At 39.8% G+C, this 15,560-nt stretch overlaps 1 protein-coding gene and 1 long non-coding RNA gene across 10 annotated transcripts in view; one reads left to right on the plus strand and one right to left on the minus strand.

Annotated features, from left to right (window-relative positions):
* LOC111266039 (uncharacterized) overlaps positions 1–13,732 on the minus strand; it is a 68,525-nt gene extending 54,793 nt beyond the window's left edge. For 7 of the 9 annotated variants that reach the window (XM_022843159.2, XM_022843157.2, XM_022843158.2 and 4 more), the window contains exon 1: positions 2,238–2,431. In XM_022843159.2, coding sequence (XP_022698894.1) covers positions 2,238–2,292 — 55 coding nt within the window. In that variant the 5' untranslated portion in view covers positions 2,293–2,431. Of the gene's footprint in view, positions 1–2,237; positions 2,432–4,960; positions 5,055–12,686 lie in introns of those variants that run through there. The other 2 variants (XM_022843156.2, XM_086970776.1) reach the window with 2 other exon arrangements.
* Positions 6,674–8,198, plus strand: LOC111266046 (uncharacterized). Its single transcript, XR_015313304.1, has 2 exons — positions 6,674–7,011; positions 7,231–8,198. It is a non-coding gene; the product is annotated as an uncharacterized LOC111266046 (long non-coding RNA).
* Positions 13,733–15,560: the final 1,828 nt, after the last annotated feature.

Here is a 15,560-nt window from a genome sequence, read left to right on the forward strand (position 1 = left end):
ATACTTTATAATTTTCGCCATTTATGGTTGATCCAATATTGCTTATGTTCTAAATAGTAACATATTCTTATCTTGCCTGACTTAGGTAGATATCATAGCAGCAATACATGTGTGAACGATTCCTTATTTCGTTAATTAGCCGTTATCGACTAGCACAACGTCAAGTCTCAAACGTTCAAAATGATTCATTGCCCGCTTTCCTTCCAAGCGAATGGTGGCACTTCGTGTGTCTCCCCTGACATTTTCAGTACAATCTCTTGTACTCAGCTGATTCGTATAGCTCTGCCGTCAGTGATACTGTCGTTGTATTTCAGTGGCCGTACGTCGCGCTCCTTGACAGTGGCACTGGGTCAGGGTTATGTCGCAATCCATTCAGTGGACCAGTAACGTGCACAGACCTAGGGCAAGATGCGTCGGGACGCATTGTGGCCACGCTGAATACTATATGAAACGTATTTATTAATGCTTAACGATCGACTAGACGGCTTGCGCCTTTTTAAGCGCGTGGTTGATACTATCATTCCAGCTACCGTCACGGTCACAATCAACTACGCCCAATTTGTAGACGTCCTCCACTAAAGCTGTATTTTACACGCGTTTATCAGATATATACCGGTACTATGTTTACAGCTGTGTGTGCACATTCACTTAATGGCTAAAATGCTTGTGCTTTTATTCAGAATCAAGGTCAAGCGAAAATTCTTGCGTTGATTAATACCAGTGATGGGTGACTACCTCGGTACAAATAGGACAACCCTAGCCCGCACACACGTAATGGTCCGACGCTGATTGCAGCGCAAGACTAAATAATGGACAGACATCGTTTACCCAAAGTATGCAGTAATAACCCATATCGGAGTCAACGCGACGTTGTGAAGCTAGGCACGGGGAGCAAACGGAAGCCCTGAACATATTGCGATGGGCAATGATGACCGCCCCGCTCATCGCCTGATTGATATACCAGCCATTTGTATGCAGACTCTATGATCCATAATTTAAGCATGGACAACATTATGTTTGCATTTAGCAGATACAGATTTGTATGGTACGAATGGACATTTGCTACGTAAACGCGAAGCGAAAGATGAGGACATAATACATGATTGTATAACGGCTTGCTTCGTTACGCTGTAACAACATCAAAAATAGGCGAAGGCATGTGTTCTCAATACTTAATTATCTTGAAAAGTCTTATGTTGACTATAATATTTGAACGATGACTTGTCTGCTTTTCTAATTACGCGAAAGGTCGCAGATAGAATTTTAAAACGAATCAGACCGATTCATGGTAGCCCTAGAACAGTGCAAAGCTGAACATTATTTTTCAGCGACCAACTTTAGATAACCCGAAACTCTCTGACGGGATAAATATCTGGCATAAAAAATAAAAAAACAAAGTAAAGTTCGGCAAGATTTTCTTTTAAGAACAATTTATGACATGATTTCTAGCATAGCTATGACCATGAATTTTAATCAATGCTTCCCGTGCGCATTTTATCGGCCTTAGAAATTTATATATAGTGACTCGCCGTCATAGGTAACATTGAAATGCCACTATAGCTTAATATATTCTACGCTGTCCTCATAACAGCGCAATGGTGGTATGTAATCGGTTTCTACCGTTCAGTCCCTTCACATCGGTAGTATTGAGCCGCACATCCACCTCGGCAGGTCTTCGAACTAACACTGAAGTACAATACCGAGGCCTACATTTTAAGAAACAGTCGAGAGACAGCTATAAAGTTCTTAACAAATTCTAGCAAAAATCTCGACCATTGAGAACTGAGAAATTATCGACGGCCGCCAAAACTCCGATTTGGTCACCCTTTCCATAATGCCGAAGCGCCTTTACTTCACTAACAATGAAGTCTATATTTTTTTCTGTTTCGATAAGAACATGCTAATACGTATAAGTCTAAATTAAATCTCAGTATGATTTATAGCTATGGCGGGCGTCGGGGAGAGGTTACACATCTTTTTTCAATTTCAGCCACAATTAAAAACCTAATATTAGTGGACCCTATACAGGTATGATACAGGTTTCTTTGTAGTGGATAGTTGCGATGTGTATGAACTAAATACGAATCTAAGTACCATGCAAAATGCGGATGCGGGTAAATTATGCCATGGCGTTGTTGGCTCGATTGAATTACTATTGCTTATAAATGCACTAACACCTGATAAATGGGTTTTTGTACATGCGGAGTATTTAAATCAACATCGATTTACATAGTTACCTCGTTGAGCGAATGCTGACAACCCTGTATCGCCACTCATCGTCGGTGACATCATTCGTATGGTCGCAACAATCAGTTTATTGCTCTCTGTCTATGGCAGACGTATAAGGCAAGGCACCCGATGAACACGTTACATTTGACAAGAAAGCGGAACTATCCGGGATCGAGCGGTACTACTCAAGCCGCAGTCATCACGAGACAATTGTGACGCTATGCAGATCGGCACAAACTCGCTGTGAAGCCGATGGTTCATCACTTGATCCGATTTTTCGCCGTTCTCGATCATCGGTTAACTTAGTGTTTATATATAAAAGTTCACAACGCGCAAAACAGTGATAAATTCGACACACGCTGCATAAAACACCACATTCTCTACCTAAAAGTTATTAACTTTATGTCTAAATGATAAAGTTATTCATTGATACAGCTATCAAATATCGTCAAGAGTATTGTTGTTACTGAACGACAACATCTAACTTCCTTCGCTGGTCTTTATCGACAGCAATGAGCCGAATACTTCTATTACTGTTACTGGGTTCAATCAACAACAAGCTCAATCCAGTAAACGCTTGAGATTTACTCGACCATTGAACAACTCAGTTCACCGTCACACTGCCGTCAGTCAGCGAAAAAGAAATTCTCTCAGACAGAACTCTCAAGCAGATGCGCTAGGCAAGGAGGCCGGCGCTGCGTCTGTCATGAGCTGGCCAATAAACTAGTACTACGGCCACAGTCGCTCAAGATGGCCGGGCGCGACCGATTATTTAGACACACTTCCTGCGGTCAACGACTGAACTCTTGACTAGAACTCTTGGCATGCCAGCAACAGATCCGGTGAGAAGATTTTAAAAACGACCATTAAGCCAGTATCGGCTTTTCGATGTGCGCATTGGTTCGGTCTAGTGCGTGACACAAATAGGCGACTAATCATACCCTCCACACATAGCAAACAACTCCCAGGGAGCTGTAGCTACGGCGCTCGCGATTCCGAGCGATCACTAGAAATCGCCCGAACACGGAACAAAAAACGCTACTGCAGTGAGAACAACTTCTTGGAAGTTAGCCTCGTGCAACTCGTATTGCTGCTAAGAAGGCGAGCGTCGACGCTACATGGAATCGATCGTTTATTCGAGACAAGCCAACTGCTCTGGCCCCGTCCACTTGTCGACAACCAGTTCGCTCCCACTGACCGATAGTCATAGATGTCTGCCTGTAGCTTATTTTCACCACTCTTAGCAGAGAGCCCTGTAGAGATTCCTCGCTACCGGACTCGCTTGAGTCGCGCATGCACATACAAGGACAAGTGGCGATGTATATATATATATGGCTCGTAAGAGCTGCTCGCGTGTCTCGACTGGGGTGTACATGTTCCAGCAAGGCAGAACCAGCTAGTGACGACGAACTACATAACATAAATAGAGGAGGCAAGAAGTCTCCGGCAGATCGCAGCGACACCAACAGGAGCGACGGTAACAGCCACACGAACTGATATCCGCTGTTCATTCGTCGATACGGAGCCAGCTATCGGGGTCGGATAGAACGGCAGACTCAATGGCTGCAGCTGACTCGGTCCGCGTGTTGTGTTCAAAGGACAAATGAACGAGTGATGAGCACTGGCACGCGGATGACGCCGATCAGAGGTCAACTTGTGGCCAGCTTAAGTACGTGGCTTATGTTGAAGCTCGTGTAGACCAAACTATCAGAGTCTGGCAAAAGACAGCGTATTGCCTTGGAGTTCATAAAATATCAATGACGTAATTCTACAATGTGCATAGAACGTGTGTTTTTGTGGACATTATCTGTCTGCTTGAGCCCTCGCTCTCCTACGAACTCAGAGCATAACTTAAGGTCTTAACCAGTGTATTGCATTCTGCAATTGAAATTCAATTGACATGAAAATGTTTGTTCAGACATCCCATTATGGCAATCACTGTACCTCAAGTTCTATAAATTACAATAAAATAATGTGCCAAAGTCGCCCCTTAAGCACCTCAGGATGTTTGCACACACTAGGAATAAGGTCAGATAAGCTCCACTAGAACATTCGGTGGTAAGACATTAGTCTGTATCTGACCACGTGTCAATATGAAGGGAAAATGCTATAGATAGGTAGTCTCCAAGTGAAATAGACAAGCCTATATTTTAACATGTTTGTAGTGCTCGTTAGCGTGAAGATTCTAGAGTAACGGTACGTAGCCGCTTTAAGCATTCGTTCAGGTAAATGTCAGCCTTACATACATACGTTCCAATATGAGGACGTAAATTAATTACTACAATAATCGACAGACTAGCTAACTATTACGAGTAGAAAATTTATCTGTGAACACGGAATTCGCAGCGTGCTTAAGGATAATTAGCTTTGCTCCCTTAAAATCGACTTTTAATAATTGCTTCGAGCTTGTTCTTTATAAGAGCAAATATGTCGGAATGATTCTGAAAGAAATTCTGTAGGCCGAACAAAAGTTTACTGGATCTTGGTAAGGGCCAACACTCGTAATAATCTATGGCTCATCATAAATATAATGCTTTTCACTGCGCGAAAATACATTGTTCACAAACACTGAAGTGAATATGGACTCTCGATAAATGCTCTACATTTTAAACTATCCCTCTCTGTGAGAGGACAGTTTTTTTCTGTTCGTGTTAAATATACAGCTGTAAATCGCCGTAAGGGGCAAAAAAATAAGCAATTAATAGCGTTCTGATTTCGATCCGATACTTACGCTAGTATAACGGTACATTTGAATTCCAAGATAGATTCACAGATTTCCTTTAGTAATCCTGTGTTTACCCTTCCATTCGTCACTGTCAGATATCATTCACTGTATGATTGTTGATTTCGACGGCCATTCTTTATCACTGTGTATAGGAATACAACGATCAAACTGCTGTAAAACAACACAATCGCGCTGCCTTTCTATATTTTGATTTTGTAATGATGTCTTGGTTCAAAACCGGTTTGGTGTCTCTGTCTTCGAACCACGATACGACGATTCGTCATAGTGACTTATCTTTGTTTTGGAGCACATTTTTAAATACGGAAAAGTCCTATTTAAAAGCTATATAGGACGTGACATCGATAGCCAATGCCCGTGTCGACCAAAGGAAAATAAAATATCCGTATGTCAGCTTTTACGTAAAGCTTCTGACATCCTAATAGGAAGGGTCGACTATACAAAACACCGAGCATTGGAATACGCTGTTTAAGATTTCATCGTTACGAATTGCAGATGTTAGCGCCACACGAAGTGCAGAGTTCCACGTAAAATTCTACAGGTTATGTATACAAGACCTGCGCAAACATGCTCGGGCAAAGGTCGAAACAGGTCGAACGTTTGCTTTACAGGCGTAAAAAGGATGACATCTAATTTATATGCTTCAAGCAACTGGATTAGCACATATAAAGCAACTACATGTCAAGTATAGTTGATGCTTATGTAAAGTTTATATGATATGAGCGTCTTTTCTATAACATGTTGCACCGCTAAACGAATGAACCGGTTTTTACATGGGAAAAGAGGTGAGAACAATTGCGTTGTTATCATCGATAAGTAAAAAAGAAAACGAGCATTTTCGAGTTGAAATTCTAAATGCAAGTAAACGGTTATTGAAGTGGAGAACTCGTTATTGTGTGTTTCCTTATCAAAAAACGGGGTTCATTTGTGTATCTATTGCTGTTGGGAGACGTAAAATATACGTGGTGTATGAAAGACACATCACAGAAAAAGCCAATTTGTATTCATCTAACGGATATAGCATTCAAGTTAGGGTGTAAGAACGCCGGTGTGTATATACACGATATATTACTGATGATACTCTGTGACAGATTCAATTAAGTCCGTAAAAAGTTGTCCCGTAAACTTTCGACCGGAAATAATTGATTTTTCTGCATTTACTGAATCCGATATTATCTAGTGGATTTATTGCCCGGTCCAAGTTAAATCAAACACCATTGTTGTTTACATTTTCAACCGAGATAATTTATTTATGAATGAAAGAAGCTTGCCATCTACATGTGCAGAGAGAATTTCCTAAACATTCCTAACCCTTGCCACAATTTTACCGCTTTTAAAATTAGCACCAAACTGCCGGATGTTATCCTTAAAACAGCATGACATAATTAAAAAGATTATCGTTCAAAATTGAAATGATTATATTATATCGGTGTCTTGGTGTTTTTTATGGCATCTGCCAATTCTCAACTATTTTTTTTATTCAATTAAGTTGCTAGATTATATCGCCCGTATATCGATTGAAATAGCTAGAAGCTCCAATAGAATGCAGCCTAGGCACAGCCAAGGAAATTAACCCCTGCCTGAACCTTCGTTGTCTAATTGCAAGAATCGTTACCGTAAGCAGGTAACACATCATGTAGACGATACATTCTTTGAGGACGCTCGTTGCAGCTGCATCGAATGCGGTCCTAGTTTGGCCTTCTTACGGAATTCGCGAGCGGTCCATTTTGAAGTGTTATTTTCGTGGAGTTTGTTTGCGACATCATACATTCATCCTAAATACACATCACCACAGTTATTTCTGTAGTATATCTACTAATGCTTCAAGCTTTACATCCGACTTCACTGCGTTGTTCTAATCAGTTGGTCTCTTCCATCACGAAATGGGATGTACACATGGGGTTTCGAACCCAGACCCCAAGTGTCCCTAGGTTTACTTGATAATCCGGTTACTGCTACGGCACCGTTAGCGCAACACTGGCTTTGCTACTACTGAGGCTTTTACAAGGACCAACGTTATTGCTTCTTTTACATCAACGGTAAATATAGTTTCCAGACCGCATACAATAGTTAACATTGTGCAAGAGTTAGCATGACAATACGGCCCCGACTAATCGCGATTAGGTATCGACCTCTTCCTAGGTCAGCAGATTATTTGCCACGTAACTACGCGCGCTTTCCGTGTGGTAAGCAACGACGCGCCGTAATTTTTACTCGTTTACACATTTTTTGCTAACTCAACGATATCTAATTTTCAGCAGTAGAAGCGTTTGAATTAAACCAGAGCGACAGCACAAAGAGATACATTAACCCTTTCCAGCGTTCTTCTATTACGACGACGACCAGCTACATTAAGCACACGTACACATGCTACAGATCTGCACGGGGCAAGTACACGATCGGCAGCAATGTTCTTGCGTGGGAGTATTTTGTAGTTGTAAGCAGCTCTAATTACGTAGGATTACAGTTCTTTTGTAGGAGGAAATGAAGGCCGTAGCTTTTACATTGCTATCGAAACATGTTAGCATTGGCTTATTACAGCGCAATGCTATGCGCCATAGATTTCGGCTCACCAAATATACACACGTATCATTGAAAGGCAAAAAAAAATTACAATTTTTTTTAGTTACGTTAGTAGCCGTTGTATGACTGAACGTTTTGCGTCGATGATGACGATGACCCTAGAAGGAAAGCCCTTGCTCGCAGTTACTGCGTTATAATATATAACTACGGTACATATTCGAATGTATGCTAAATGTACATACTATTAGACCTTTCTATGCTGTTTCTCAGATACTAAATTTGCGATAGTCGACCGAAAGTTTACTGGTAGAGAGCTGTTAGCGCAGAACGTGTGCACACGGAAAGACTGACTCGAATTGTGCACCAAGCAGGCTTCAGCAAAGTACTGATCACTGTCATGTCTCTCTCAAAATCAATAGCCTGTACCAAGCAATCGTGCACCGGTTTGTCCGTTAAAAGATGTCAAAGTCAATTGTAATACTGTGTGTACTTGAACTGCTCGTGGGTCTATAAAGGATAGGCCGAATACGTCCTGGACTTTTATTTTTAGCGAAAACATACAGGTAGAAGAAACGTTAGACAATGTGTTAACAATCAACCGATATATTCACTTGTGCGTCAGTTATACGTTAGCTTGTTGATCGAGGCCCTAGTTGAATTTATGATTTATGTTTTAATTTTAATAAATATCAATAATAATTTACATTATTGTATCGTTTGTCTATGTCTTTGAATAGAGCGAGCAGGCTAGTAAAATCATCAAAAAAAAAAAGTAGCAAAAACTACAATCGTGAAATATACCGAATTGTTTTAGGGTAGGTAGGCGGAAGTTCAAAATTCACCTTTTAATGTTTAGTAGCAACAACAGACGGATGGCACTTTTTTCCTCACTGGACAAACTTACCGTGCTTCGAAATTTTTCGAAATTCCCAAATTTCGTCAGCTGGTCTCTATCGATGACGAGTTGTTTCAATCTATGACATCCACGGTATATTTATCGCTTCGCCTAAAATCACACATCAAGCTAATGGATCGTCACGTGATCGAATACTATATAGTGCCCATATCGGAAGCAAGTCCAATGACCTGATTCACTGCCTTTACCTTCTTATTCATGCCCAGTCGAATCGATCCAATTGACCACTCCAACCCAAACAGCAGCCAATGAACAAAAATCGTTACGCTTATGTGTAAATATTCCTTGTCAGCATTTGCTTCTGGCTTTCCTCATTGGCATCGGCGGATCTCAGATCGGCAGTGTTTCACATAATACTAAATCTATATACTAGCCGTTTGAATCTGTAGCTGGCCGTTAGCAACGGCCGACGCGATTTATGCCCCGATCATATCCAATCAGTCGTTGACGCTAACTAAATGCAGTCATATTTCCTTTTGCGGCTTCGGTGCCCGTGGCACACTTGTAGCTTTGGGCCGTCTGCTAAAGCTAGTGGCCATATGTAGCTCAGAAAATGCTTACGAGCGTGCTGACATTTGCACCAGAAAAGACCTTGGTTGAAATTTATACAACAATGAATTGTCATTTTATATTTACTTAGTAATTCTTAATGGCACGAACATGTTTTTCATGTTAGATTACTAGTTCAATTTATTTAATTAACAATGCTTATAATAGTAACAAACGTAGCTTTTTTTTTTCTATTTTTTTTTTTATAAATTTTCATTTCTTATTCACTAACGTAATTATTAAATAGTCTAAAGAACCAAATTACTAACAAAAATCACTCTCTAATCTGATGTTTTAGGTAAAATCGCATAAGGTTTCAAATGTTGCTTTCGTTTTCCGACAGCCTTAATGTCGTTCTAAAAAATTATCATCTGAATTTTATTAAATGTGACAAATGAAATTTAAAAAATAAAAACAATGAGACACTTGATTCGATCATTGTGGGATCATATTGAAATCGTTCTGTACGAAATAGGAAATCCTCGCTGGCAACATCCCCGTAACGTCATTATGGCGTAAAGCGTTTTTCGTGTTCATGCGAATAAATGTCATTATGGCGTTATGGCGTATAGAGCCGAGCTTCAAGTAGGCTAATGGGTCAGTTTTACCTCGTAATTACCCAACGAGCGGTCCTTGATAAAGCAATGACAAATGTACTGATTGCTTTCTTCACAATATAAATGGATGCATAACATTTTGTTATTTCCCTTGTATTAGAAAAGATAGAAAATAGTTTTTCTAATATATATATATGTTTACTTCAGAAAACACCTTTCCACATCGTAAAGCGACTAACACATCTGTTCAATAGTGAGAATCGAAAGACAATAAAAAAAAATACTGTCAGCTTACTTCTTTGAAGTAGCCTGAATTTCCGTTCTGGGCAATGTTGTCCACCGTTGAAATTCTTCGAACGAATAAACTTCAGGTAGTTTGAAGACCATCATGAACGGTAAGCAAATTCGTCAATCCACTCACGTTGCAGGAAAATCATTGACCAGCTAAATATCATGGTACGTCAAGCTGAAGCTAACTGCCGTCCAATGTAGGTATGAAATCATACTTTAAAAGATAGCGAATGTTTTACGAAACTTAAATAGCTGCAGAATTTTAGCCAAGAGAGACCAAAATTATCACTATTCTTAGTCCTCTAGAATAACAGTAATCGAGCACGCTGGACGAAATTATTATAGATAAGCGATCCGTGTATGGTGGTAGAATTGCGCCGATGGAACTACAAGACACCAAAAAATCGGATGTAAAACGGAAAACACTTCACGAAGGTCCTAATTTGCTTTAGGACCTTCGTGAAGGACGATATCGTACTGCAAGCTATCTTACATGTAATACACTTTTTTAGGCTACTACCCAGTCAACTGTATATTTTACGTAACAACATTCGATTGGATAAAAGTAGGATTTCAATTCAACAATAGGTCTGGAAAAAGTACGCATACAGTATTTCATGACGCGCAACTTCTCGTCCCCAAACCGTTAACTCGTTCTTGCTCTGCAGAGGTGTTTATTACAAACTCGAATCTGTGATTGAAAAATAGTAAAGAAAACTGTCAAAATCATGTAAAGTGAAGTAACAGGGAAAATGAAAATACGTTGCGCGGAGCAGTTAGGCTAGATGTACTTTCTAGCGTTCCAGATTGAAACAAAAATATCAAGTATCCCTCATCTTTAAATCGCATTTTCAATTTTTGAGTAACCAATGCGACTATACTGCAACAAATTTCCTATCAACATTACTCAACAAACTTTTTGCGAAAAATAATGTAGGTTCGCTTCTAGCATAAATAGGTATATATATATATATATTTATTTTCAGCGTTTGGCTTCACTAAATTCATAGTCCTTGGGACATCATCCTAGCAAATATGGAATATGCATAACATCAGACGTCGCATGTAATGTCTTATATCTTCTAAAAAGGCTACTAAGGTTCTCGAAGCGTTTCCATTGCTAAAATACGTGATAGTTTGGGAATTCATTCACCAAACGATGAATTCGGCTTGTTGATTCTTTAGAAATGGAAGATCAACATAGAAATTTTACAAAAATAAAGCTAACTCTCTGTACATGAATTAAGGAGTAGCTAACTATACTTAGCAATTGCCAGGACAAATCTATGGATTTTAAATTCTTAAAAAATATCTAACATTAGATTAAATATATATATATATACACGTTTACATACACACAAACTATTTAGTCATCTACTTGATATATACAATTTCATACTGCTGAATGATCTTGATTTGGTAGATTTAGTTTTTTTACTTAATTGGCCAATTAATTTTTTGTTGACGTCAATTGAGGGATGAGAAATAACTCTAACCAGGTTTAAAGAAGACTTTTAGCACTATTGGAGGAACGCTTATTTGAATGAGGGGTAAAGGGAAAACTCGTTTGATGTTTACTGCCGAAAAACAGTAACGGTGCGTCAGTCTTAAAACCGATGAAGTTGATATTGAACTTATGGCCTACACACCGCAATGATTTATGCCGAACGCAACGAATAAAATACACACAGAGTCTTATTAAGCATTTTTTTATGCCCCGAAATATCTGGTATGAAAGGCGTTGTTAGAACCCAGTAGAGATTATGTCTTTGGCGTGTTACAGATATAACGGCCTTTCCGTTACATTGCACGCTGTAGGCTTCATCCAGTCAATTTCGTAATACCGGAGATCAACTATTTACAACTGCCTGATAACGCTTCTCCTATATTTATTTACACGTGTCCCAATTCTCCGAGGATTTCAAATCTTTATTCGCGCGTATCGTTCAGGTCCAAACGAAAATCGAGCTAAATACTTTTCAGAAATCCTGTTCGAACAAGGAAACGGCTCATGTATATCCAGTCGGAAAAGTCGCTATGTACGTACGTATGGCCATTTAGGTATTACCATTTAAGTATTACTCTTCAATATTATTAGCATGTTAATATGTTATGGCTGAAGATTAGATCAATGTTGAAATTAAAATTGGGAAAAATAAAGACCGCTGCAGTATTTAGTTGATTGTCTATGGAAAATTTTACTGCTAAAGTATCAAAGCCAGATAGAGAAAACAAAAAATTTTAATACGGCACTTTCACCTTCAATATTAAAAAATAAAGTATTTTTACATATCATAGAAAAATCCATCTGTCTGTGTTGAACTGCCTGTTATTTTTTTTTTTATAAATGTGCGTTGTTTAGCCATCCATCTGGACCACATCGATAAAGCACACGGCATTATCACTATAATGATTGCCTACTGCGGTGGTATCGGTCTTGCCGTTTCGAGTTTTCGCGTTGCATCGGATATAGCTAAAGCTAGAGGTCTACAGTTTGAATTTTACGTCTCTTATTGAGAATTGACCTATATATCTGTGTTCGCCTTGAATTTCTAATCGCTTTCATCTGTCTAGGCAGTCCATGGGTCGATAACTGATCCCCGGGATTTTAGCGATCTACTTGGACGAGGAATGAGTGCATTTCAACTGTTGACTCGTTAGATACGCATTGCGTGTCTTGTGCCATGGAACTTTTTGCTGGTTTGAAAAGAACCATTAAAAGCAAACGTTTGATAGGCTTGATTGACCATTGAACTAGAGCCGTTGTTCAACACCGCAGGGTCTACGCATGAATATTCGATCTAAAAATAAAGAATGTCGTGATCGTGTGTTTATTCTATAGGTGGACATTTGTATGTATCTCATAATAGATACTCACATTCCTTTAACGCCGTTTCCTGCTGTTTGGTGGTAAGTTCTATGTAGAACATAATTAGATTATCCGAAAATCGGTATCGAACGAAGATTACCACAAGTTTTTCGAGCAAACTAACTTAATTTCAAAGTGTATAGGTGATTCTCATTATAGTCGATTAGTGTTTTTGGCAATGTTTTCATCTGTTCCTATCTGAACCTTTTTCAGTCAAACAGACTGCAGTTCCGTGTGTGAAACTACCATTTGTGAAACGATAGTTGAACATGCATTCCAGTCAAATGTGACTGAGTCATCACTTTCGCAATTGAATTCTAATTAGGCTGTCACTACAGGCGAACGAACAAACAATCACGCACAATCATGATGTTGCTGTTACTTCTCACTAGGTTCATCAAGTAAACAATGCCTGTATCAGCAATCTCCGTTACACTTGAGCACGAGTAGCGCCATATACAACTTTGGTTGCAGTCGGGGCCCCAACAAATATCTACGATTTTTTTGCCCTCATTGAAGTTATTTGTCTTCCGCACTGTTTATCATCAACAGGTCGTCCATCTCAGTAAAGGCTAGCTTTGACGATGCCGCCTAGATTCGTGCCATCCTCAATGCTTTCAACAAGCGACTGAGTCTCAGCGGGCAACATTCTACCTTGAAAAGTATCCTTGCTCATATATTTACCACGTACAATTTGGTACCTAATTGTGCACCAGTTGTACTACATCGCACTCTGCATGTTCTTGCCAACTTCGTCAATATTCGTCTCCTTTACCAGACCGCAGCAACACCACCGTCAAGATACACTTATGACTACCCACTCAGCACGCTGGGAGCAGGGGCGGCGGGGGGAAGAAGGGGGTTGTCGGTCAATGTGAACGAGCTATCAGCGACAACGAGAGCAGCATTACGCCCTTGCCATTTTACTATAAAACGCCAATGTCAGTCCAGAGGGAAACCGGCAACGCAGAACATTCGTCTGCCTGCTCCCTTACGCTGTTTACAGCAGCGACGCTCCACCAGCGGCCGATCGTGACGTCACCTGGTGCCTGTTAGAAACCAGCCAATCGACACGCCACAGGGCAATGGTAATAGCAACAGGATTTAGTAAGAAGAAAAAGCAGACACTCTGTGAACTATGTGCGATTATAAATGAATAGTGAAAGATAGATAGCTCATGGAAATGAGCCTTTGTTAGAATACTCACAGAAGAAAGATGACAATTTCGTCAAACAGGTTTGTGAATTTGTTTAGGGGGTTTATGTAGTAGAATCTGCGCTTGAGATTCCTCTAATTTTTGTTCCTATTGACGTCGAGCCAGCCAATCTCACACGTTTGACCATAGCGCTGCGGCTTTAAAACGAGAGCCAAATATTGAGAAGACTGAGAGATATGAGGCTACGAGTGTGCGCAAATAGCACTTGTTTGCGCTTTATCCAATTTATGTCGTCAACGACGTTGGTGGGGCCTATTATTCGACGCGGCATCCATCTAGCGTATCACAAATACTTGCAAACAATCCGGCTGATACCTTACTAATTCTCTAAATGGATCTTTATGCAAGCTACATTTAATTAAAAAAACTTTATTTTATTATTAAATAATAATAATATCGGCACGGAGTGGTTGATACCACTCAAAGAACAGCATTACCATATCCGCCAGTGTTCACCTCAAAACACCCACGCTTGTTAATTTAATCATCCTTTTCTCGCACATCATTCACATAGAATTCATACTCTATCTAATCACAGGTCGGTTACTGCTTTCCAGAAATCTGGATTCAAGACAATTCTTCTATAGTCCTGCTTTAATAAGCTTCGTGCATTATTGGAGTCATACAGTTACATTCACTCTGTTATCCTATTTCAGCCATTCAATTTTTTTCGCCAATTTCGTCATTTTGTATGTTTCAATTACCCCATTCAGCTACTTTACCGACGTGTTCTAATCATTTTTGACATTGTAGCAGGTATTGCACTCCCTGCATCGAGTTATCACAATGGCGTCGTTGACCCACTGAGGTACCTTTGTGGTTATCTAACTACCTTAAGATAAAGCTGTTGATTATAAAGCTCTTTGATTTTCGAACTGCCGTGTAAACATTAGGCCGCTAGGAAAAAGCAGGCTCGTAAGCAACCTGAAAACATCGATGGTTTTTTCAAAAATTGTGAAGTACCAACACAAAAAAAACGAATTTACTCTTCAGCATATATTGAGACAGATCGATTTCCGTTCAGAAACTTCAATATGCCTATTGTGTAGATGTAAACAGCTTTCACATTCAAATGAAGTTCTCGATATTTTAAAAAACAACTTAGTGGAAAAAGAAAAAAATTTGCGCAGTTTGCGTTAAAGCCTATAAAGAAATTTTCCTTTTCAGCTCCAAAATTATTTTTTCTGAACATATGATTTTAATCAGAATCTTTTTACACCTAGCCAGGTTTCTACACACAAAATCATAATGTAAGTCATCCTCAAGACAATCGCCACATAGTAGTAATAGCAAATTATGTAATGGATTAGCGCTTGCTTATGTGATTTTGCTGAATAAGAGTGCACTAGTCGATTCGAGGTGTCTTTCCCAAGGACGGAGCCAAAAAGAGACAAGGTTAACCATAAGCACCTTTCAAGTTTGGACAGCTAGGTGCGTCTGCAATTCAGCCGGGTTTTAGCCGGACCACAACAATAAGCGCAACAGGTGACTGGCGTTTCCCCCACGCGAATCCTCCGCGTCGTGGCCTCCACTCTTTACACGGCGCTTGACGTATGTCCTCATTGCTGATGATTTTGACTACCCTTATTGTGAGATCCTGTCGGATAAGTTGGCTATGTTAGACTTTGAAGTACCTACTTGTTCTACTGTATTTAGCCTTCGAAAGG

This window comes from Varroa jacobsoni, unplaced genomic scaffold, assembly GCF_002532875.2.
Source record: "Varroa jacobsoni isolate VJ856 unplaced genomic scaffold, vjacob_1.0 scaffold_1047, whole genome shotgun sequence".
NCBI lineage: Eukaryota > Metazoa > Arthropoda > Arachnida > Mesostigmata > Varroidae > Varroa > Varroa jacobsoni.